The 25,653-nt window shown below is 41.7% G+C and overlaps 2 protein-coding genes across 2 annotated transcripts in view; one reads left to right on the forward strand and one right to left on the reverse strand.

Annotated features, from left to right (window-relative positions):
- The window catches only part of lpar1 (lysophosphatidic acid receptor 1), a 35,850-nt gene extending 22,413 nt beyond the window's left edge, over positions 1-13,437 (reverse strand). The window contains exon 1 of the mRNA XM_054756227.1: positions 13,092-13,437. The gene's annotated coding sequence lies outside the window, so the exon portion shown is untranslated. The remainder of the gene's footprint in view (positions 1-13,091) is intronic.
- Positions 13,438-16,477: 3,040 nt separating this feature from the next.
- On the forward strand, positions 16,478-20,272 carry LOC129170340 (dynein axonemal intermediate chain 2-like). The gene is made up of 11 exons (XM_054757772.1): positions 16,478-16,660; positions 17,261-17,422; positions 17,490-17,611; positions 17,702-17,844; positions 17,913-18,026; positions 18,107-18,246; positions 18,314-18,436; positions 19,346-19,569; positions 19,663-19,798; positions 19,873-20,019; positions 20,099-20,272. Exons 1-11 carry the CDS (start codon positions 16,478-16,480, stop codon positions 20,270-20,272), a joined length of 1,668 nt encoding a protein of 555 aa, XP_054613747.1.
- The last annotated feature ends 5,381 nt before the right edge of the window (positions 20,273-25,653 follow it).

Genomic DNA, 25,653 nt, shown 5'->3' on the forward strand with positions numbered 1-25,653 from the left:
AGCTTTATAATAGGGCGAGAAAGAGCAGAGTAGCATTATTTGCAGTCTGGTTTTTACTAATAATCACAGGCTTTATGAATTTCCAGAGTGAGTGAAATGTCCAACGGTTACACAGGAAAGGGGTGCACATGTTGGACCGGCATCGAGTCTTCTAATTTGTCAGTGGAATTTCTTTGCATCTCCTTGCAGATGGACCTTCGACTGCGAGTCTAATCCGTAAATTCCAACTTGGCCATGTTGATGCTAAGTGGATAATATACTGTGTGCATGACAAGTGTAACCGAGTAGACTTGCCATATGTCTTCAATCTTTTCATTGACTTTGCCGTTAGATGTTCTGCTTTGTATCGCCTTGTTCTCCCGTTTCATAGACTCTCTCACTCCTCACTCTATCCTCTTCTTCTTACTTTGTCATTTCGACACATTTTTAGAGAATGAATTTTAAAAAAAAGTGAAAAAAATGATACTGTTTCACAATAACTGCATTTTGGAGCTTGAAAACACAAACATTTGAAAATATGTCTCAAATGCCCCTTTTCCACTGCATGGTATCTACTCAACTCTACGAATGCATTCCGAAAGTCGGTACAGTAATCCCTGGTTTATCGCGGTTAATTGGTTCCAGACCCGACCGCGATAAGTGAATTTCCGTGAAGCGTGACTCCTTATTTATAAGTGGAGTTTTTGCAGTTAGAGCATAGAAAACCTGTTTAACACCTTATAAATAAGCTTTTTTGTCATTCTTAGAGCCCTATTGTCACTTTTACACTTGTATTACTCAAAATTCAATAGTTGACATAATAATAGAAAATAAGACATCTTAAGACATAAATAATACATTAATTACATAGACTCACACGTTAGCAAGCACAGCATACTTGGTGGCTATTGTCTCATCAGTGTAACGTTCCCGACACCTCGTGGCCATTAGACGTAGTCGAATATTACTGCAATGGCGCAGTGAACGTTCACACAGGAGCTGCTGTCAGCCAGTCACTGGCACTCTCCACACTGCTAACCATGCTAACACCCAGCAGCTCTACAGTAGCTAGCTGACGTCACACACATCACTTCCCAGGCCCCGCCTTTTAAAGGCACACACAACTGACGGTAAGCGAGGTGAATTCACAAACAGCGGAATTCTGAGCATCAAGGAAGCGGAACAAAGTAAATGGATGGATGGACGGCTGGATGATTGCCAAAAATACGTCTGTTTTCAAACGCTGTCTCTGTCATCGTATGCCCAAACAATGCATCCACACATTGAGTCTGTGCGAAGAACGGGAAGTGGTTCTGTTAGAGTCGGGGCACTATAGGGGAAGTGGTTCTGTTGGGACACTACAGACAGAATCCGATCATCTTCATTATGTGTGTGTAACGACAAACAAATGCCCTGCACTAATGAGGCGTTCAAGCAAACTGTGAATTCCTGAGTGACCTGTGTGCTTTTTGAAGGCTGCAAACTAACACACCATGACGTCAAAAAAAGTTGCCACAACTTTGATAAAGAAGGCAAGAAACACACTTTATCGTAGCAAAGTATGAAGGTAGCGTATGTTACAATAGGATTGTAATCATGTCACGGTAGGAACCTTTAACACAGGTTGCAGAGGGAACAGTTTAACGGAGACACAAAGTGAGCTGGGCTACTTTAAATTTTGGCATACGTTAGTCCATCTTTCCTTCACACTGTTTACTGTCTGACAAGTTAGGCTGTTGTCTACTGTATCTTTCTCCTTGTGTCTCCTCATCTCCTTCCACATCTCTCCCGCTGCACTGCGCCCCCCCACCTCCCTTTGCCCTCTGTCCACTCCACACAATGTGTGCATTGTTCCCATTCCCCCCATGTCCAGAAAGCAGAGAAATGGGGACATGTAACAACCCAGAATACACACAAACACTGACAGACACATACGTACACACAGGCTTTCATTCTCTAACTTTCTCCTGAACCTAATGCACGTAAACCCCACACACACACACACACACACACAAACACACACACACACACACACACACTCGCACATAGGCTCTGCTGAGTAGTGGCACAGCTCAACACAAGGGATGGATTGAGAGCTGGAGGTGAGTCATGCGTGACTGCAGCCGTGACGGGATTCACGGCTCGTCAGCGTAAGAGCCCCCTAAATAGTTCTCTGAGCACACTTCTACACGTGCTTCAGTCTTGGAATGTAGTAAGAGAAAGTACGCTTATTGCTGTGGTAAAATCAGTGATTAGAAACGCCGCCCTGGACCGATCACAAGTCAATGACAGGGCGATTGTGAACAGTAGTGTTTGATGGAGTCTGGTTATGAAGCAGAAACATGTATGTACAGATGCAAAAGAAAGCATCTCAGTTTGTGAGTAATGTAATAATGTGAATAATTTGAAATAATATAAACCCAATAAATCAATTCATTCATTCCAGAAACCCTGAAAATATGTGGAAAAACATGTGGATGCTTGCGTTGGGCACCTGATTCCACAGACTAGTTTGTTAGGTGACCTAAACCGAATCCTAAGAAAACGAGGGCGTGTGAAAACCAAGGTTCCACTGAACAGTAATAAGTGAATTTCCGCGAAATACGATTTCTTATTTATACATCAAATAATTTCGTAGTTAGAGCATAGAAAACCTGTTTATAACTTTCTAAATACATTGTTTAACATTATTAGAGCCCTCGAGACATGAAATAACACCCCTATAGTCACTTTTACACTCCTATCACCCAATATAGTAGACATAACAGAAAATAAGCCACATAAGACTCGTGCTTGTGTGTGTTGCTCTAAATGTGTTTCGATGCCAGGGGAGCTGAGTGGGGGCGGACAGGAAGTGACGTCAGTTTAGTAGCCTGTGTTAGGGATAATTGTTCCTGTTGTGAGATTATTCAAACCTGCAATAAAAGCCTGTTGTTCCGGTGACCATGTATGGTGCGTGTGTGTCTCACCGAACATTGCAGTAACAATTACTGACACCTAGTGACCAGTGTCGAATACTAAACATCATCACGACGTCTTTGCGCCTTTTGAATGCCTTGTATTTTAGTTAATTTAGTTAGTTTTAAGATTGAAAATGCTTTATTTGTGCAAAAACTACATAAAATGTGCTTAAATTAGCATCTTTTTTTACTACTAATTGGCCGTATTCAACCAGCGTGATTCATCAATATGTTTTTGTACAACCGTGATGGAGTGAAGCCCTGAAATTCAAAGATCGAAGTAGCAAGGGATTGTCTCTTTAAAAATAAGGTTCTTTAAGAAAACTGTTACTGTCTCACACTCTAAATTATGATATCAAAGAATTCAAGAAGCAAGATTGTAGAAAGCTTTCTGAAAATGATCAGTTGCTTCTGGTGTGTCCGGGAGCCACTAAGAGCAATGTCGCATTTGGAAATAACATCCACAATCACACATAAATTATAAAAGCCCTTTCATTTGCCTTTCCGATTTTCCAAAGATAATATCTTGGAAACAGCCGAGTGACAGCTGCAATCTGGTGAAGCCGATGGGTATGACACACCCTTTCATTTTGCATTTCCACTTTTTTTCCCCGGCTGTGATCAACTTGTTAAAGTTTACGTGCTAAACTTGTAACTACGAATCAAATGAACTTAAAAGCAACCTTTAATAATGCGGACCTTATCTGTCAGATGGTAAAGCTAGAGCTGCGTGTGTTCAGACCTCCCAGTTTCATTTGTGTCTCTCAGACAAACCACACTGCGTGCATGCCACCCATTAAAAAGTGGTGTTTGTGAGGAAAGATCCTCAAAGATTCTTCGCTGATTTGAAAAATGTGTGACAGCATCTTAGTCGACAGCTTAATCCTAGGGGGCTTTGAAATAACATCCATATTGCTGAGCAGAGCCTTCCCAAACATTCTCCATATGCTTTTGAGGAGTGTGTGTGCTACACATTATCTGTCTATTTCATTGTCTTTGCATGGTTGCACAGGATAAGCGGCATAGAAGATGGATGGATGGATGGATGGATGGATGGATGCATTGTTGCATGTTTGTCATACAATACAGGGAAACTATCAACAAGCATGCCATTGTTGTCCCATGACACCACAATGTGATGGACTACAGCCAATAAAAAACAACCACATTGTAAAAAAAAAAAAAAAAAGAAAAAAAAGCTGTCTGTGAAAGTGCCCCTAACAAAAACAACAAAGTTGTGCAACGTCATCTAACATGGTCTCCACGGAGTTTAACAGGAAATCATTTCAACACAACAATGCACTATTCAAACTGGACTATTTTGTGCCACAACATGAATCAGGATAACTAGTATTCATTTCTGTCATAAATCATTCTCGCCATGTTTTCACGCTTTTCACTTTTGCTCTGCACTTTAGCAGCAGGTACAATCACCATCACAATCACACACGCACACGGGCCTGACTCAATTTCTGTTATGTGTCTCTCTTGAACTCGTGTCAACTAGGAAACTTTACATTACAATCCTAATGCAGCAATAAAAAAATGCACAAATTAGCTTAAATTCCGGACTGTAAGCCGCGCCCGTCAAATGTACATATATAATTTTAATAATTCAATTTGTACAAATATAGGCCACACTTGTCAATAAGCCACAGGTGTCCACATTGTAACACGGGATGTTTACACAGAGAAACACAATATAAACCTTGCAATTCCACCTACTTTCTGTGTTCCTGGCATCACAGTGCTGATGAGTGAGACGTGAGACATTTTTACAGCGGAGTTCAACAACTGTCGCGGTCCAAGCAGTAGCTATAGTAATTCTACACTCGATCAAACTTACTTAAGATTTGTCAGATCAAAACACGATCGCTGCATTGGACTTCAGAATGTGATATTAACATCTACTTCACTACTTCCTGAATTTTTCCGGCATAATCTATCCGCATCATTGTTTAAGCCGCAGGATTCAAAGCTTGTGGAAAAAGCAGCGGCTTACAATGCGAAATTAATGGTGAAACACAGAAATACAGAGTGTGGTTGAACGGCTCATTAGCGCAAGTTGCACAATGCTTATTCGGAGGACAAAAGGAGACCGATACAGAGTTGTTCATCAATCTGTGTGCATTCTATGAACAAATAAACCACCCCCACATAAATATAAAAATGATTTAAGGATTCCTGGAATCCCTCTGTAGTGTCCCAACTCTAAGAGAATCACTATCCATTCTTCAGAGAGAATGAGTCACCAACGTAGATGCTTTGTTTGGTCACTTGATTCCACAACAAGTGTGTTAGGTGCACTGCTTGGCCGCACTATAACCCAGACAGTGTACGAAAACCAAATCCTACCAAAAGGGAAGCCCAGACTTTCCTCTCCCGGCGGATCCCGAGGCATTCCCAGACCAGTTGAGAGACATAGTCGCTCCAACGTGTCATGGGTATTCCCAGAGGCCTCCAAGCGATTGGATGTGCCCTGAACATCTACGCAGAGAGGCATTGTGACCAGATGCCCGAGCCACCTCATCTGTGCCTCCTCAATGCGGAGGAGCAGCGGCTTTACACCGAGTTTCTCCCTGATGACAGTGCCTCTCACCTTATTTGTAAGGGAGACCCCAGCCACCGCTTGTACCCTCCATCTTGTCTTTTTGGTGACTACACAAAGCTCTTGACCGTAGGTGAGGGTAGGAATGCAGATTAACCAGTAAAATGTATTAATTCCACGAGTTTCAAATAACCAAAGTTTTTTTTTAAATAAAATTCTACTTAATATGCTTTTTGTACTGCATCACTGCTACGTGACAAGTCAATCACAGGGCACACAGACAGAAACAGCCATTCATACTCATTTACAGCATCACTGAGTGGGAACTAAAGCCAGGCTGCTTGCAAGAAAGTCAGCTGAGTGAACTATGACACTGTCGGTGACATAAATTAATTGATATCAAAAATGCAGATGAGGTTAGGGTGTGTGTCATTCCACCATGTGACGATACTACAGTGTTTCCATAGAATGAACACAAGCAAAATGATTTACAGTTGTAAGATGCTGTGCAGAGCTCAGATGAATTATGGAGGATGTCTTGGGATTTTGTCTTGGTAGAGAAAAACTCCTGCTCTCAGCAAGACAAGACAAAATATGATCGCTGGTGTATTCCCTTGACACAGGATCCTCAACTAATTGCCACTTACAATGACAAACGGTTGAGGTTGTGTGCATTGTTTCCATTTTAAGTGGCTTCACTGTGACAACTCAGCATCTCCAGCTATTTTAACACCCACTGAGTCAAGATAAGCACGCTATGTGTCATCTTTAACTGCTGTTTCATTGAGTGAGTTCTCCGGTTTTCCAAAAGTCAAGCTAGCAGAGTCCAAAGATTGCTTAATAAAGGAATGTAAGATTGCATTACTGTGATAGCTCGGGTCAAACGTTTCAAGGTTTCACCGACTGTTCTGCTAAAAACCACAAGGACCTAGGCATCATCTCATGCATGTGCACCTGAAATTTAAAAGTTTAACAAATGCACAAAATCAAGGACTTGACAAACAGCCCCACCCAAAAAAAACAGAAGTAGGGTCTTCTCAGGGTCAGGCCATGGAATGTTCCAGGCTAGCCGGTCCAATGAGCTGACCTTCGCTGTCTGTCGGCCCTTATGGTGTACATGTTGGACTGCAGACTGCAGGCAGGCAAGCACACCTTAAGGGATTGTCAGACTCTTTTAGAATACAAAAAACACGTTGACCTACATTGCAACAAAATACTGTATACAGTATATATGTTAAAAAGCTAACATATTGAATGTTCTTATAGCCTTTATTCTGGACTTAATGGTAACTGTCCCTCAAAGATTTTGCTTGGCCATTCTGGTACAATATCTGAATACACGAAAGTGCTTTGTTGGTTCCTCTCCAATCACTCCTCAGCTGAACAGTAAACCTTTGCTCATTTTTTTAAGGAACGCCTATTAGGAATTGTTTCGAAGAACCATTCTTGCCTGAAGTGAACAAACTATGATCTAAAGAGAGTGATTTGAAACAAGAACCAGGTCTTTTGCTTTTTGCACAGGGCTAACACATTTATACAAATGCAGTTCGAGTAACAGTTGGACAGTTAATTAACGTGAGACGGTTTCCTTTGTTAACCTAGCTCCGGGTAGCAGGGGCGAGTAAGTGATCAATTAACGGAGACGAGTCCCAAGTCAGTAAAACCTTGCCAGTTTTGAATGACTTGTTGATTTGCACATTTCTCCTGGTAGAGAGCCGTGCAGCATGGAGTTGGCCTTTTTACATCACAGCACGTCATTCCAAATGAGTAAGGCACTGAAACAATGAAAAAGGAAATGACTCGACAATACTTTTTCGGCATAAGCTTTTAGCAACAGCACGATTAAGGGGGACACATGGAATAGGCAAGTACTGTAAAAGACTAATGAAGGTCAAACTCAACTGACACAACGTTGGCTCATCTTTGCCGTGCTCATCCGATGCCACACACAGTCAAAGCCCATCCTGCCGTTTGTCATCACTTTTCCATAAGATCAGTCTCCTTTGAGCACGCCTGACATGCGTCACCTTCTAAGCATGCCCTACAGGCTGTTGGAAACGGAGTCGGAAAAACGTTGTTTACTGGTGAAAAATAACACTGTTGCCGTCTGAGAAAAAGAGGGAATCACATGTTTCATGTTCAATGTTGTGGCAACTGAAGCTACACTTGCTGGCTCTCATGCAGCTAAGCCCAAAATTATTCACACCCTGATCAGATTTTAGCTGAATTTTTTATTGACAAGTCTCTCGCCCAATGTCAGCTGGGATAGGCTCCTGCAGTGGCTATTGTCTCATCAATATAACATCACTGACACCTAGTGACCAGTGTTAAATACTACATACCAAAACATATCTGTATTTGTATACATATTTGTAGTTCAGTTCATTTTGCCTTTTTTTATGCTTGAAAGGGCTTGATGTAGGACAAAAACGCATCTAATTTGCTGAAATATGCAAATTTTTGGACTAATAATCGGCTGTAGTCAACCACGAAACAGCGCTGATTGATTGACATATTTTGAAAAAACACAAAATTGGAAGTGCGAAGTGGCGAGGGACGACTGTTAACATGAATTTAGATTGCATGTGCCGGCATTGAAAAAGGGTACACATGTAACGGATGCCAGCTGCGCGAGAGCACAGTGGTAAACCTCACTCCCTGATGCCTTTAGAGTTGCGCTGGACAGCAAGTTCACGGCTCGGGCTTTTAGCTCGATGGCTAGCACTCTCGACACTCATTCTGCAGACCCTGTTTTGAGCCCAGGTGGAACACAAGGCTGGCTGGACCTTTTGGATGGTTTTTGTCTGAAAAAAATGTTAAAATAAAAGCTAGAGAACTGTGGGATGTATTTATATAAGTACAGCGGTACCTCGATTTTCATTATTAGTTCGTTCAAAAAGGTTCAAGGAAAACCAACATGTATGAATTTTGTGTTTCCCACAGCAAATAAGGTAAATCCAATGAATCCCTTCCCGGTAATCAAAAGTATTAACAAAAAAAATACATTTTATAGGGAATAAGTATAGTTTTACATGCAGAACACAAAGCAAAAAAATTAAAAATGACGAATAGTTGGACGTTATTGTTGACGCAGACTTCTTGTAGATCCTGGCGAGATCGAATTCAATCGGGTTTCTCACTTTCATTATCAAAGTGCAACTTTCTTTGGCCCCATGGCAGGTTATTTAGCAGTCACGTAAATAAAATTCATGGGCAGTGGGGGGCTACCCACACAGAAACTTTTTCAGGTCAAAACGGCAAAGTGTTTTATCGTTTCAGCCTTTCATCCACAAGGAAATGGTGTTCTGGGTGACCTGAAACTGTATTTTTTTTTTTAAACGGCTTCCAGAGTGGGAAAATCCGAACCACTGCTTTACAGAAACAATGACCTCACATGACCAGAAGAATATCTGAATATTTCGACTGACATGACTCACACCTGTCGACATTCTCCTGATATTTTGTCTTACTCTCCAAAATGAATCGTGGAAGTAATTCCAGTAAGTAATGCCGTAAGTCAACAGCAGATGAGCCTTGGACACCGCAAGACGACGTTCTCACGCTCATGCGTTCTTTCTTCTTCTATAGTTTGGTGCGTCACCTGGTTCCGTGTGTCTTGTGTATTAAAAATCGTGACCCGTTCCCGTCTGGATGCAACTATTTACTAATACGGAACAGTGTAGATGTGACTTTTTTTCGACCCGCCAAAAAAAAAAATCCCAAGAACGTTCTCGTGTGGACATGGCCCGAGTCAGGGAGTGCTTTGTTTGGGCACTCGAATTTCACGGAACAATACCGTATGGGCTAGTTTGATATGTGCAGCATTGAACAAAAGCTAAATTTTGGTTAAAATGTTCAACAAAAAAAAGGAGGTTTGACTGCATATCAATAAATAAATGGCATGCTGCTTTTTTACTGTATCTGCATATTCCTATGCAGTTCTGTGCAGCTCGACTACCTGCATGGATGTGAAAGCAATCTGTAAGTCGGGAAGAAGAATGGGTGGAATGCGAGTCCTTAGTCGAGGGGGAGGAGAAGGGTTCTTGGAGTAATCACAACACAGATGTTTCAAGGAACCACCCCCCTTTTTCCCTCTTTTGACATATGTCAGGGCTCATGTCAGGAAACATCAAACAGTCATCTTGAGAGGAGACAATACGTCTTTGCAACGGGAGTTTGAGTTGACCGTGAGTGTCGGAAGTCACAGACACCAAACGCCACAATGCTATTTTTCTTTCTCTGCCATGTATTTGCATTCTAGGCAAGTCTACCGTTCTAATGTCCAAGTTCAAGTAAGAGTCTGTGCAGCTTCTCTGGTTGCCAGGGAAACCGCTGAGTTGCAGAGAACAATCCTCCCCTCATGTTATGACCACTGGTGTGTGATATCCATGGCGACACATTTTTATCCACTCCAGCCAACAAAAGGGCATAAGGAAGATAAACTACCTTTTTTATTTACACGCAGTCCAGCACGTTTCTTTTAAGGCCGAACTGCTGCATGGAACACGCTATCTTCAATCAAAGCATATTTTTACTCACGTTTACGATACATCATGGCGATTACAAATACGTAAGGCTATTTCGAATGAACAAATGAAAATATAATGCAGGGCTACTCTGACCCAACGAGTCCAACAAGCATTATACCGGTAAGCAAGTTCACCAAACTCCCGATCTCATTCCCATCACTGAATCAGTTCAATTCTTCATCCTAGCTTAGGGAGCCCCCTGGCGGCCGTCGATGGCAATGTTCACTCCTTGGCTCCAAAGTCATGTTAAATTATAAAGTCGTCCCTTGCAATATCACAAGCGATTAACGCTCCTACGCTAGATAGCGATCTTTAAATAATCGATAAATGATCACTGTTTCGTGTTCGGTTGAATACGACCTTTTATTACTAAAAAATATGCATATTTAAGTAAATTGTACTTATTTTTAGCTGAAATTAAATATTTAAAATGGCTAATGAAAAAAAAAAATATTTAGAAGATCGTAAAGAGGTTTTCTATGCCATAACTACAAAAATATTCCATATATTAATACTGAATCCTACCTCACAAAAAATGACTGATCGCAGTCGGCTCTGGAACCAATTGACTGCGATAAAACTGTATAATAATATATACACACACTTTTTTTTTTGAAAATACTAATCCCTATTTCGCTCGGACTGTGTCAAAGTTTTTGATGTTTCATTATATTATTTTTATATATATATTTTATGTTATATTCCAGCAAAACAGAGTTTACACATCAGCTTTCCCACTACATTCTGGGTAAAAGCATTTTGTAGTCCCGTCGCTGTTAAAAGTCCTCTTTTCAGCATGTACTTTTGTTTCTTTAAGAGTTGATATCGGCATATTCGTAGATGCGAGCCGTCTTCTTCTACTGCTGCTTCATTGTGACGCATGTGCCTCAATGTTGTCCCCTGCAGAGTGGAGGAAGTACTGCATGAATGAGCACTAATGACTGAACGGTTTACATTATTTGGGTGATGTTTGGCGGGCCGGACGGGTTTCATCCAATGTGGGATGTCAAAATGTATGTAAGCGCCAACAATACAAGGGCACGTAGAGAGACGCTAGCTTATGAGTATAGGAGGGAATGATTCCACAGGCCACTAATCATTGTTGAGATTTTAGCGTGAAAGGAAGGCTGGGAAGGTGACAGCAATCTCCATAATTAAAACAGTTTGAAAAAGCTCTAAGCCTCACCCCGAGCAGCTACATGAGTGTAAAAGCTTTTCACACACCACCATCGCATCAAAGACCCCCTGAGGTTTGTGGTCATGGGTGGTAAGTAAACAGTATCCTCACACACACACACACACACACACATACACATACGTAAATGAACCAAAGCCTATATATAGTCCCTGCAAATTAGCCCTAAACACAACTATTTGATTCATTTGAGACTTTACATCGGGGGTGTCCAGCGCAAGGGCCCCTTTGATCATTTGTCCAGCAACACATGTAGATATGCTAAGAAATGATACATTTCAAGCAAAAACTGCATCTCAGCCTCGTCATATCGGCGAAAAGGCTTATTAGTATCGACTTCAGTCTGTGCTCTTTTTTCACCCCAGTTTGCTGTTTTTTTTTAATTTTCCAAATATTTCAACTTCCTTCTTAAATAACCTTTGTACATTTTCTTTTCATAATATGATGCCTTTATTATCATAGTTATAACTTTTCCCCCAACCTAATTTTACAAAACAAACAACTTGACTTTGTTTTGTTTGTTTCTCTTAACATTTCAACTCTACGCTACTAATATTACATAATTTTTCCTCATAATATTACAAGTTTAATCAGCTTTATGGAACTAAAATGATATTTTTCTCATCGTGTTAAGTTATTCTAGTAAAATTACGACTTTTTCCTCGTAAGATAAAACTTTTTCTCTTAATATTTTGACTTAATTCTTGTAAAATTGCCGGGTTTTCCATTTTTGCTGTTTTTTTCTTTACGTGCCGCAGGCCGATTAAAAAAAAAAAAAGAAAAGAAAAAAAAAAAAAACAGCCACAGGCCACAAATGGCCCCCAGGCCGCACTTTGGTCTCCCCTGCCTTATGTACTGATATTGTTGGCAATGTTGCATATTTTTTGTACAGTGAATGTGTAAATCTGAACGCTTCTATCATTCCAACTGTAGTGACACATACTGTTAGGTCCCTGTCCTGGCTGCTCAGCACAATATGGCCAAAGTGACAACAAGAGTCACCTGTGTTGAGGATTCATGTGAAAAAACCCACTTCCCCAGCGCATGCAGCAACATGCCCGTGCACGTAGAGTACATCACCAAGTCATCCATTAATGAAAAGCACACTATTTATTTCACGACACAGCGGTTAACTTCTTTTTACACTTGCGGTTGTCCAGCATCCTGTAACGGACTGTTCATGACCCTTTAAGTTTCCATTATACATTGCATATATAAACTCCACGCTTTTATGGAGAAAATGACCAAAAGTTCACTGCAGGATACGAAGACTTGAAACTGTATTATTCTTATTATTATTATTACCGTGGTGTTAATATGACTTGAAGCACTACAAAATACAGTTTGTTTATGTCTAACTTTGAAATATTTCTAAAAAATGTGAAATATTCATTGAAAAGTACAGTACAGTAAGAGTCAATGCAAGTGTGCCCCTTGACCATAGCTTGCTGAAGAAGCGCATTGATGAACAATAATGCCTTTTTTAGATTACCAAGCAGCAACACCGATCTCTTCTTATGTCACCAAGCAAAGTGATTAAAAAAAAAAAAGAAAAAAATGATTTATTTATATTGAGCTGGAAAACTCAAGACCCGACTGGGACTTCTGTTTTAATGATTAGCCTTGCGGTTCATGCCTGGCAGGCGCAACAAGCCCCTTTCTCAAAAGTGCGCACAAACCATCGAAATAACGGCGCACAAGGCAGATAACGCATCTGCAAACGTTATTATTGTCGTGCACGTCTACGTGGCAGGTATGTAAAGATGCACAAACAGACGCACTGAAGTTCAGCGCCAAATCAAAGTTCTTTTCCCTCCAATTAGTCCACGATGATTTCCTAATGATCCTGTCTAAGCGGCACGGGCTTTTTGAATACTTACAGTGTCGTTTGTGTTGGTTTAGTTTAGTTCCCGGAGTGGCTCCTGGGTGTCCAATCCCAAAGTTAGAGTCGGGAAAACCTGAAATTCCTCCCACAGAGTTGATATGGACTCAGTCTGCGAGAAACTCCTGTCAAAGTAGCGAGGAGGAGTGAAAATCCAAAAACACAAAGCCAGGTAGTCGCATTTTATGTCCAAGCACACCAGCAACACTTGTTATTCCTCCTGAAGATGACACTTTCCTTCCCGCAGAAAGCAGCGTGATGCTCTGCGGCGCAGCGCTGGTGCCTGGCGCCTCTCTCTCTCGCTCTCTCTCTCTGTCTCTCTCTCTCTCACTCTCTCTCTGTCTCTCTCCTCGCGCGTGCTTCAGGAAAGGACCTTGTCTGACGGCGCGTGACGTCACTGAACAGAATAACTTGTTGCGTGTAGTTGCGTGACTAACTACAAAATGTATGGAAGCCCCTTTTCACCACGAAAAGAAAAAAAATATCCCAATGGTCATAATTATGAGACTAAAAAAACGAAATTATGAGATAAAGTAATAATTATTACAGAAGAAAGCCATAAATATGGGATAAAAAGTCAAAATACCGCCATAAAAAGTCATAATTATGAGATAGGACAGTCATAATTATGACATTAAAAGTCGAAGTTATGGGATAAAGTTGTAATTATCAGATAGGAAAGTCATAATTACAAGACAGTCAAAATATGACATAAAAAGTCGAAATTATTAAATAGTCATAATTATGAGATAAAAAAGTCGAAATTATTTGACACAAAAATCATAATTACGACCAACAGTTGAAATTCCGAGATAAAAAGTCATAATTATGAGATAAAAAGTCAAAATTACGAGATAAGTCATGAGATAAAAAGTCATAATTATGAGATTTTAAAAATGTCTAAATTATGAGACACTGCAGGTGCCGCCTTCTTCTCACGGCAGTCATGCGACATTCGACTTTCTCCTCTCAATTATGACTTATCATATTTTTTTTCTTACAGTGGAAGAAAAAGGCTTATCGCAACTCATCAACATGCAAAACATGCTTCCACAGTCAGTCCTAAGAACTACAAATAAAGCAAGAGTTGACCTGTCACTATTAAAAAACACCCAAAAGTTCTTTCAGGAAGCAAAATGTTGCAGTAATTACTCGATAGGCCTCATAAAGTAACTGAAGGGACTGTTGGCAACCGGCTTGAGCAATGTGGCACCTTAGGCGGGATTTTATACTCGGCATTTTACATACGCTTACAAGAAATTGAATGGCGTTGTTTTTACCGTTTTCTTTCATTATTTAAGATAAGATGTCATCCAGTTGGCATGGTTAACAATAACAAGTAAATACAAACAAATCTGAAATACAATATAAATGCCCTTATTCTGTAAATGAATAATCAGTCAACATCAAACAATACAAATAATCGCAGTTTGCACACAATAACACGACATAAGCTACATTTGCATGATGCAATAAGTACTGGATACACAAAACAAACAGTAAATCCAAAAGCCATGTAAATACCATACAGTAATACCTAGTTTATCGCTGTTAATTGGTTCCAGACCCGACCGTGATGGATGAATTCCCATAAAGTAGGATTCCTTATTCATAGAATAGAAATAATCTGGACGACGCAGGGAAATTGCAGTAATACCGTAGTGTAGACGTGATGGTACAAGCAAATTGGAAGATGTGAGGCAGTGGTGTTTGAAACAAAAGAACGTCTTTATTGAGGTCTCAGAGACAAAAAAAATCGAAGTCCAACATAAAGTGCAGCACTGTGGCTAGGAAAAAGTACAACCAAAATTCCAAAAGCCCAAAAATGAAAAAGAAGAAAGGTTCAAACCCAAGGCGAAGTACAATGCTGGTAAAAAGGTTCACCAAAACTAAGGGCGAAGCAAAAAGGCTTGAGAGACTGACAAAGCAGGGTGCCAGCAAAACAAAACAGGCAGTAGGCCACAGGAGACACAGGACGCCAGAGCAAAACAGAAACAATGGTTACTTGCCAGAGAAGGTACAGGAACTCTGCTAGGGAGTAAGCGAGCAGGTAATCCAACAAGCAGGGAAGCGGCATCAAGGCACTGTCATGTGCTGAAAACAACTATGCATCCTCCATCTGTAACCGATGTCTTAAGTAAGCTTAATTGCCAATCTGCCACAGGTGTGTCTCCTTGCCATTCCCCCACTGGGCAGTCAAATTGTCTAGGTATGCAGAAACAAACAACAAATGCGCCGAAAACAGCAACAACACAAAGTCCAAACAAACACAAAACACAGAACATAACACAGCATAAATTCTTAGCTGTGAAGTAAACCTGCACTGGCAGCAAGTTTGCCACAGTGGAAAAGGGTCAAGTGTGACCACAGGACAGCGGGTCAGGAGAGGGAGGGGGAATCATGCCCAAGTGCGAGTGTATGCCCTTAAACTTGTTAGTATACTTGTCAATCCAAGCTAAGCATACTCAAGTACAATTTCATGTAGTACATCTCTGATTAGTACATTAGACGTAAGCTATAAGTGTACTACCTTATAAGGAAAGCCATGTCTTAAAAGTGTCCAGCAATTTGGAGTAGTTCTTTGTCGCGACCCCCCCACCCTCCCACCCCGCTTAATTGGAAACACATTTTTTTTCACTAACTTGTTGAGAAACAGGAAGGGAGTGCAGGGGTGCGCTTACAGAACGAAAACGAAAATCCAAGAAGCTCAAAAGGCAGATTGTAATCCTTGCCTATTACCCTCCTACATATGATACAGAAAATATTTCCTTGTGTCTGCCCATGTCGTCCCATTGATCCCAAAGCGGCCTCATACTCGAGTTCTCATGTTATGTGAAGGTATTTGCCGTAGGGATGTTTGCGTCTGGCAACTCAGCACCATCTGTGAGCATTTACCGAGGTGTTTAACCTGCTGCTTCTCTTGTGTAATAAAGTGTTAACGCCGCAAAACACCGAACAATGTGCCATTATCATTTGTCCCATAAAGAGAGACATACTGCGTACATTGTTAAAAGTGGCGCCGCCTCCCCCAATGTCAACCCTAACTTCATCAAAGACAGAATAATGAGCAAATATTTTGCTTTCATCAGACAGAAAATGTAGTCTTGTTTAACATCCTGAATCGTCTGGTCGACTTTTCTGCCACTAACCTAAACTTGGAAATACATCACAAAATGTCACAGATGACATGTTGTTTGCCTTTTTATGACAATAGTCCTTTAAATCAAAGCTTTAAAAAGTTTGCAGTAATGTTACCTTTTCAGATTGCCTTTTAGCCAGTCACCATAAATAATGAATGATTATTCCAAGTGAAAGCTAACAGAATTGGACTTAAAACAATCACGTTCCCATTCCTACCTTGACTTTTGGAGGAATCGCATTGGGATGGATTTTGTGCATGAGTACGTAAAGCTCCGCAGTGACTTTGGCCGCCAATGTCTCTTTTCCGACCGTCACGTGGAGCTGATAGCTGATGTTCCTTCTAACCCAAAGCTGGCACTGCACTTCTCTCCGAGGGAGACCAGAGATGTCGGGATGCAAGGCTGCTGGCAAATGTCGGAACATGAGGTGACTGAAATGTCTCTCACTGAATCATCTTCAACGTGGCTATCAAAATCATGAAAGGAGAGAAATTCAGTGGGTAAAATAACAAAAATCAAAAGTTAAGGGTCCATTTGTTGAGCCCAATAGACCAGGCCCGGGCAGCAGAAACAGTAAGCATACATCAACAAAAATCGATGGGGTAGAACTAATAGACCAGCCCAGCCTTTCCTCTGCAGTCAGTTGGGGTAGTTATCCAGCGTCCCAGCAAAATAGTTAGTTGCATGAATAAGGAGGTATGCCAGTGAATATTTTAATTCATCCAGGTCATTGTATTCTCAGGGCATTGCGTCAATCGCAACTGGACTGTTCAGGTTGCCTTCAAAGACGTTTCGCCTCTCATCCGGGCAGGCTTCATGAGTTCATGCTCAAAGACTAGGAGGGACAAACACTAGTCAGACTAGATAGGACAGCTCTGATGGATAAAGAGGCAGCAGTAGCAGAATTCCATAAGGCGTGGGAAGTGCCAAGTTGTAGGTTCAGGGCCCACGACTGACCAAAACACAGAACTTGTAACTGGTTTCCACCAGCTGAATCAAATGTCTGTTAATGATATATCTTCTCTAGGTGAATACAGAAAGGTTTGAGTATGAAAACTGTGGGATAAACCATGTGGAAGGTGGGTGGCCCAAAGACATCAACCACCTAGAGATGGAGCAAACTATTCGTTTTAGAAAGAAGGTGGAGAAAGATGAGGGCTACATGAATAGCATACAGCTGCTAGGCACGGTAGGGACCCCATTGACTCTAATACCACAGTTGGGAAAATGTCTGATGTCACCTTTCTGCAATCCAGCTTACAGCACAGTGTGTTGGACAGAACAACGCTGTGGATATCTACGAAGAGTACTTTGAGAAGGAGGACTTGCTGGGAGAGATTCAGGAAGCGCCATCTGCCAAAACTGTCAATGTGTTGAGGTACTGACAGAACAACATTCTCACAGTCGTCTCCAAATGTGTGCCCTATAACTCGCATCACTTTTGGGCTCATTGTAAATGTTTTTACAGGGACCCTAACCAAATAAAACGGTATGTCACCTCTCTCTCTTGGCATCCCCATGAAGGCAGGAGTCTAGCGGCTGCCTACTCCTGCCTTGACTTACAGAGAGCCGCCACAGGCATGAGCACAGACTCATACATTTGGAACATTGGTGGGTAAACCAACATTAAGACAGGAAAAAAAAAATCACAGTCAATCAGAACTGCATATGCGCTGCAGAGAACCCTACCAAGCCTGAGATGACTCTCAAACCAGCGTGTCAACTTGTCTGTCTGGAGTATAACCCCAACGACTCGCACACTCTAATCAGTGGCTGCTGCAATGGACAGATTGGTGGGTTCAGGTGAAATATTGACTCATGAGTCCCTATATTTCTTAAGCTTATCCTGAAGAAGGTTTTTTCTTTATTTTAGTGTTTTGGGACACCCGTACAGGCAGTCATCCAGTAGAGGTTTCCACTCTGGAGCACAGTCACAGAGACCCTGTCTACAAGGCAATTTGGTTACAATCCGAGACTGGAACAGAAGCCTTTTCTGCCTCCACTGATGGGCAGGTAGATATGATCATGATGTTCAAGACAGATGTTTTCTTCATTAGTGAACAATATTTTTTTCCGCCAGATTCTGTGGTGGGATGTCCGCCAGCTGAGCAAGCCTATGGAGAGGCTGGTTCTAGACCTAGGTTGGGAGGAAAACTTGGACAATGCTTTAGGAGCCATCTCTCTGGAGTATGACGTTACCATGGTGTGTTTCTGCCTTTTCAACATATGAAGCATATTTTCAATTTTATGTCTTCTGTGGCTGAACAAATAGTATGCACACCAGGTATCTTCAGGTACGTATCATCGCTGTTGTGACCTAGGATAATAAGGTGTTTCAGGTCTCTCAACATATGAACCAGCCGAGGCTGATCATGCATGGACTTGCGTTCGAGCAGCTACACACGGATCAGCCCTTTTGAGTTTGTTGCGACGTGTTGTGAGAATTAGACAAGGTCTGCCTGCAAACTGTCAGATATTGTATGGACAAGGCTTGTTATTGGGTTTTGCCCGAGCCTGGAGTTTCTCCCCAGCTTTGATGAAGGTGACAGTTTTCTTTGGTTACCGTTAATAAATGTCGGCGTGCAGTCCATATCAGGTTTAAAGCGTAGGTCACAACCAGTCATACGGACAAAAAAAACACACGACATGCACGTAGGACACAAGTGTGATGTGCTGATTTTCGAGTCGTAGACTGGCCGCAGAGGTTCTTTGTCATATCAAACAAATTGTTTGGGCGCTTACGTTCTTTTCAGGGTGCAAGACAAACTTACACACCTTGCACGTCTTCGTGCGTCCACGTGTGTCGAGATCTTACTCCTTCATGTTCACAACAACTACGTTCTCCACGAACAAAAAAAAAAAGCAGCGATTTGGGGAATGCCAAAAATCGCACGGCCAAAAGAATTGTACGTCTGATTGTGACCTAGGCTTACAGCTACCTCATCTAGCCACATGCCCCAATCAATCTGGACTGTTAGTATCAACAACATCGCAGGCATTGTGTCTCCTTGGAGCCCAACATCTAACCACATAATTTTGTTGCTCCATCTGCATGCCAACATCTCCACAAACTTATCAACCTGTCACTAAAGGTGTCCTCTTGTGTCAACAGCCAGACAACTTCTTGGTTGGAACAGACCTGGGTGTTGTCGTGTGCTGCAACAGGACAGCTGAGACTCTGTCTGAGAAGGTTGTCTGTATATACGATGGCCACTATGGACCTGTCTATGCCGTCAAGAGGAACCCTTTCTTTCCAAGAAACTTCCTCACTGTGGGGGACTGGGGGGCCCGCATCTGGTCCGAGGACATCAAGGATTCATCTATAATGTGGACTAAGTATTTCATATTTATTTGCTCTTGTCATCAGCCCTTCTTTTTACATCTTCTTTGGTCTTTAGATATTGTGTCTACTGTTATTGGTTTTATCAGGTATCAGATGTCCTACTTGACAGATGCCTGCTGGAGTCCTGTCAGACCCTCCGTCTTCTTCACCGTTAAGATGGACGGTGTGCTCGACATCTGGGACATCTTGTTTAAGCAAAGCAACCCCACGTTGAGTGTCAAGGTATGAATGAGTTTTCTTGTTATTTGTCTGACGGCCTTTTGTTCTGCCTCAATCAACCCGACTGTTGTTTTCAGGTGTGTGATGACGCTTTGTGTAGCCTCCGGGCCCATGAGAATGGATGCATGTTAGCTTGCGGCTCCCAGAAAGGAGCCATCATACTACTGGAGATCTGCTCAGGGTTGTGCACCCTACAGCAAAATGAACATGGCCTCGTGGAAGAGGTGAGATAATACATGTTAAACACCTGCTTTAGTATAAATATGATAATCTAAGGTTTCTATCTTGCTTGTGCGGTAACAGATGTTAGAACGTGAGGCGAAGCGTGAAAGTATCCTCAAGGCTCTGAGAAGTGGGGATGAGAACACAGATTCAGAACAGCTGATCCTGAGAGCTGAGCGAGACTTCCACAACCTGCTGCAGGCAGAGCAGAGAAAGAGGGGATTGGACTCGAGACAGCGGAGGCAGCCATATTAACATCAGTATGTTCAAGTGAAAGCCAGGCAGAAAGTGAATGCTGAAAGATGCCGTGTATTGTGGCCTGAACATGTGAGCAGCATAGGGAATGACAAAAGAAGAGTTAAAAACATTAAAAACAGGCAACATCACTCACAAATAACCTTGGTGGGAATGTTGACTCAGAAGATTTATCTTTCCTTGGCTTTTTATTACATCTGCCACATATCTCTGCTTATCTTATCACAGTTTCACTGGTAGTATGAAGGAGCAGATAAACAAGTCCAGAGCAAGATACACTAGTAGAGCTTTCTGGTGGTCATTTCTCAGTCTGGCCAATAGCTTTGTTGAAAATGCTTTGGCTTCTGCAGTCTTCTCGCTAGAGATAATTTGTGCTGGATAAAGTTGAAAGTCAGATCACAAAGTTGCGTTCCTTTTTCTATGCTCTGACAGCACATTGTTTACCCTGCAACACTATGGATTTTCTATCAGAATGATGAACTAATGGTCTGGTTATGCCAAATCATCAAGTTCTACTGATTTTCTTCACTGCTATTAGTGGTTGCTTTGCAGGGATCTAGTCGTGTTTATACTGTATATATACAAAATATATCCAATACAATGACAATACATGAAACAGTATGCAATCAAGCTACCCAGTCTAGAGGACTAGTGGCTGTCACTGGATGCAGTGCTGAAGAAATGGGCAGCCAGCTGGTCGAGGAACCAGCAAACATGAGAATATACAGTAGAGTGTTAAGGGCTACAATTGGTTGACAAATCAGAAGAATCAGAGTTACGCCCACACAGAAAACAAGAAAAACACAAATGAAGGGAAAAACCTAACTTGTGCTCCAACCCTGACAGTGAACATTTGTGCAGGAAGGAAGAGCTCAAGGTTGTCTGCTAGGTTAGGTCCACAAAGTCCCTTCCTTTTTTGGGGGGGTTTGGTTTTAACTCAAATGTGTGTTCTCACTTGTTCTAGCATGAATCCTGTACTTCTGTACCTCTACCCCCACCCCAAGCGGTTTCTGTCCCACATGCTGTATTTCTATGTAAACTATTTCCCCTTTGGGCATTCCCATTCATTATATTGCAATGTGAACGCACAATGAGGAATTAAGAGTAAATTTTGCATAAAATTGCAATCCCCAGCCTAAAATGGCTCACTTTTGCCTTTTCATTAACAAAACACAGGCAACCTATTCATCACATAGTTGGGAATAAATCCATGGAGATACTCAACTCGAGTTTTTGTGCCACACATGTGGTAACATTTACTCGTTTGTTTCTAGTAAACAAAAGTGTTATTGCAGGAATGGAAGGGAAGAAACACACACGCAGGTCTTTAAGTTAGGATGGGGAAATAATACACAGGATCCTTTTTGTGCAGGTATCACTGTGATCTTGGCTCCAAATGTTTTATATTACCCGTAAGATTAATTTCAATGTACCTCTTAGGGCTGCAACTAACAATATTAGTATTATTATTATTATTATTATTTTAATAATTATTATAAAAAAAATTATTATAAAAATTATTATTTTAATAACCGATTAATCGGTCAATTATTTTTTCGATGGATCGTATTTAAAAAAATAATAAAAATGTAATTTCCGCCTCTTAGCAGCAATCCCTTTAAGAATGCATGAATGGACTTTTTCCCTCCCCAAAACCCTAGCATAGAGGGTGAGGAAGAGGAATTTCTTCGGCACCAAAATTGAAGTAGAGAAGTATAAACAATCAACTGGCAAACATCACAAAACACTGCAAATCAACGAGTCACATGCACAGACTGCTACATGTGCATCACCAATAAATAAATAAGAAATAAACAAATAAACTTTAAGGGCAGGCTTTGCGTTTGGCATCGGCTCGTCTGCGCTGGGGGGGAGGGTCGGTGCCTTGTTTGTGGGTCAAGTTGTGAAGCACGCAGCAAGATGATATATCTTGCTGGACAGGCACAGCCAGAGCTATTTGTAGTTTTACTGTTCGACCACTAGGTTTTGTGTGTACGCATGGTAAGAGTTTTGCATTTTCCTACACACAAGTACGGGTGGATAAATCCCACACTTGCCGTGGAAATGTTCTTACGCACACTCTACACACACTCAAGATATCGATCAGAAAGAGGCAAAAATGTTGATTGCTCTTTTCCAAAGTCAAAGCTGATGTGTGTGACTATCTTGTTTTGCTTGAAACACAAAACACAATAGGTCTGCTTTCATGGACGACTCAGGAAATGTAAAAAATAGTCACATGAGAGAGGCTGAAATCAGGATATTTACAGTACTTTTTTAAATGAAACGATTAATTGATTACCAAAATAGTTGTCAATTAATTGGATAATCGATTAATCATCGATTCGTTGATGAATCGTCGCAGCTCTAGTACCTCTTAACGGATCACACATGGCAGGGTAAAGTAATGGCTCTCATGTAACACACATACCTTGACATCGTTAAAGACCCACATATCAATCAGCTTACTTCTAACAAGTGGCCATCGGTCAACATTGTCAGCCACCTGTTTTGTCGCTGTGTAAATAAGTTGTGACCTATTTTGTTGCTGTCTGCTGTTAGGACCCGAGTGCAACAAAGTTGCCTGGTACAGATCCCCCCCAATATCGTTGTCTGTCCAATCATTGTGTCCCGTGTCCAGACTGATATTATGACTAGTCAACAGTATAACGGAAAGCCTAGATCAGGGGTCACCAACGTTTTTCCTTGCGAGAGCTACTTTTACAAAATGAAAATGGCCAAGAGCTACTCATTTTTGTAACATTTATTTTCAGAGCTTATTTTAAACCCAAACAAAGGGAATATGCTTGTTTTACCAGAACATGAACAAAATGCTGGTGTCCACAACTCACTTTTTGTATTTCAGAATGCATTTCTTTCTACTGTTCTTTCATTATTAACTGAAAACCTGAATAAAAAGCAGGCTTGCGGGAACTTCATGTGGTCATGGGGGGCTATCTGGGGCCCACGGGCACCACGTTGGTGACCCCTGGCCTAGATAATTACAACACAAAAAAGACTCACATAAACAAACACTATAGAGGACTTCGAAAAGCTGCTGATGGGGCGTGATGTTGTTATGACCACTGATGTGACGATACATACCGGTGTTGGTTGTGGGTTCTTTCATATTAGCAAGGCAGCAAGGTCCTTCTCCGTGTGACATTTGGCTCAGCAGACAAGGAAGCCTTGACATTTTGAATGTGTGTATTTAAGCGTACTAAGGGGCCTTCACCTCCCTAATCCTGAACTGAACTGCTGATTAAACCAGATTAAAAATGCTGTAGCCGTGTGCACCCGCCCACTGAAAGCACAACCTGCCTGTCAGGCGGAGGAGGACAGAGGGAAAAGCAGTTAGGAAGCATGTGACAGACAAAGAAGTTTTATGGCACTAATGGAGCCACAGAGGTTAAGCAGAGTGAAATAGAGGGAAAACAGTGTACAAGGGCCAGAGAGCCTGGAATGACATCAACTATAATTACAATAACATTGGAAATTGTCTGTGAATGCTGAGAAATAGTGTTGCCGACTGAAAGAAATCAATTTTCATAAAGTCCTCAGTATTTATGATGGTAATTTGCATATACTCCACAATGTTATGCAGAGTGATAAGATGAGTGACAAAGTGCCCCTTTGTCATGGTAATGAACTTAATCCCAAATAAACATTTCTACTGCATTTCAGCCCTGCCACAAAAGGACCAGATGACATCATGTGACTTTCTGGTTAACATAGGTGACAGTGTTGACAAGGACAAAGGCTGAAGATGGTGTGAATAACAGACTGGAAGCTTTAAAATGGAGGGTTGTGCTTGAAATCTTTGTTTTTCCGGAGGGCTACCATCAGTTCTGTGTCATGCCAACAGTAAAGCATCCTGAAATCATCCAAGGGAGTGGGCTCACCATTTTGAAGAACACAGCCATGAAGAAAGGAATGGTATCAAAACAGCCTCCGTGGGCAACTTCTCCCAACCATCCAAGAACAGTTTAGTGATGAACAATGTCACTTCCAAAGACAAAAGTGCTAACTAAGTGGCTTGGGGAACAACGAAGTAACATCTAACAAGAATCTCAAAACACTGAAGCAGCAAACCAATACTTGTATCGTTCTCAATACTTTTGCCCGCGACTGAAGGGTCTCGCCAATTACTCGATTGATCGAAACAAGCTTCACATTAATCGGCCAAAAAAATAAGCAGCCCTAATGATGTGAACCATTGCACGGGCAAATGAAAGATACTCTCTCCTTGTTTGGGGCCACGGTCTGTACCGTAGTTTACCTTTTCAAATCTATTTGACAAGAACTGACAGCAGACTCCATTCACACAAGAGCAGTCGATGACAGGCAGACAGTCTGCTGTTCTGCATCTTTTGTGATTGAATGAGCAGGAAAGAAGTATGAAGCGGAGATGACAGAGTAGCCATGGTGACTTCCTTCATCTCGGGCAGTGACAGACGATAAAAGCTCTCTGCTGCCTGCAGTGTCTGCATCTGTGGTGAAGGATTCGCTTTCTAATGGGCTCTTTACAGCCGCTTGTGCAATCACGCCTACTGTGTTGTCATCTTTGCTGCTTTATGGTGGCAACAAAGACATTTGGCGCTGGCTCATCATCCACTACATTAGGTACCCAAGTGAAATATTCTTTTTCAGTGTTCTGTCAAGCTCCACGTCAAGTGAAAACAATTTTGCTGTGGTATGTCAAATCTGTTTAAGCTCGGGAAGGGCTGTTTTGGATTTAAACGCAAAGGTTGAAGGTCATCCAGACTGTTTTACAAAGGAGCAATGCTAAAATGCTAATGTAGCCTCCAGTAGACCTGCATGAAAAAAAGCATGACCATGTTTCAGAAAAGGCCTTTTCTTCGCACAGCTAAGCTCAAGTTCACATCAGGAACCAATTACTTCCAAGTACTCTCCGCAAAAAGCAACTGAAGAAAGAAACCCCACCCCGCCGCCACCTCCTCCTCGGTGTGTCCATCCCCCAGGTCTCTTCTTCTATATCACCTCCTGGGCCACTAGTTCTATCCCACCATTTTTCATTCCTCCCTCCATCTTCCTCCTCTTCTCATGCATCAGGCTGGCACCTCTTTAGCCAACCCTCCTTTTCCTTCCTGTCTCTATCTGCTCTCGCTCTTTTCTCCCCCACCCTTTCCTGACAAATCTACCTTACTTAAAAAAAAAAAAAACTTGAATCACTCCTCTTGTTACCTCCCCCTCCACAGCACCCACTTTAGGCTCTTTTTCCACTCCTTTATTCCCTCCGACTACTGCTGTTACAGCTTTCAAGAAATTCCCACAACTCTCTTTCTTTCGTTTTCTCGCTTACTGCGCATAAAGTAAGAAAAACATTGTGATAATGTTGCACTGGGAAAGAAATACACCTT

Source organism: Dunckerocampus dactyliophorus, chromosome 17, assembly GCF_027744805.1.
Source record: "Dunckerocampus dactyliophorus isolate RoL2022-P2 chromosome 17, RoL_Ddac_1.1, whole genome shotgun sequence".
NCBI lineage: Eukaryota > Metazoa > Chordata > Actinopteri > Syngnathiformes > Syngnathidae > Dunckerocampus > Dunckerocampus dactyliophorus.

What these genes read in the sequence shown, in the direction of transcription:
- LOC129170340 (XM_054757772.1), top strand. Translation starts at nt 16,478, where the DNA reads ATGGATTTTGTGCATGAGTACGTAAAGCTCCGCAGTGACTTTGGCCGC. An exon ending in GCATACAGCTGCTAGGCACG is followed by an intron (nt 17,423 to 17,489) that starts GTAGGGACCCCA and finishes TCTGCAATCCAG; the next exon opens with CTTACAGCACAGTGTGTTGG. An exon ending in TGGAGTATGACGTTACCATG is followed by an intron (nt 18,437 to 19,345) that starts GTGTGTTTCTGC and finishes TTGTGTCAACAG; the next exon opens with CCAGACAACTTCTTGGTTGG.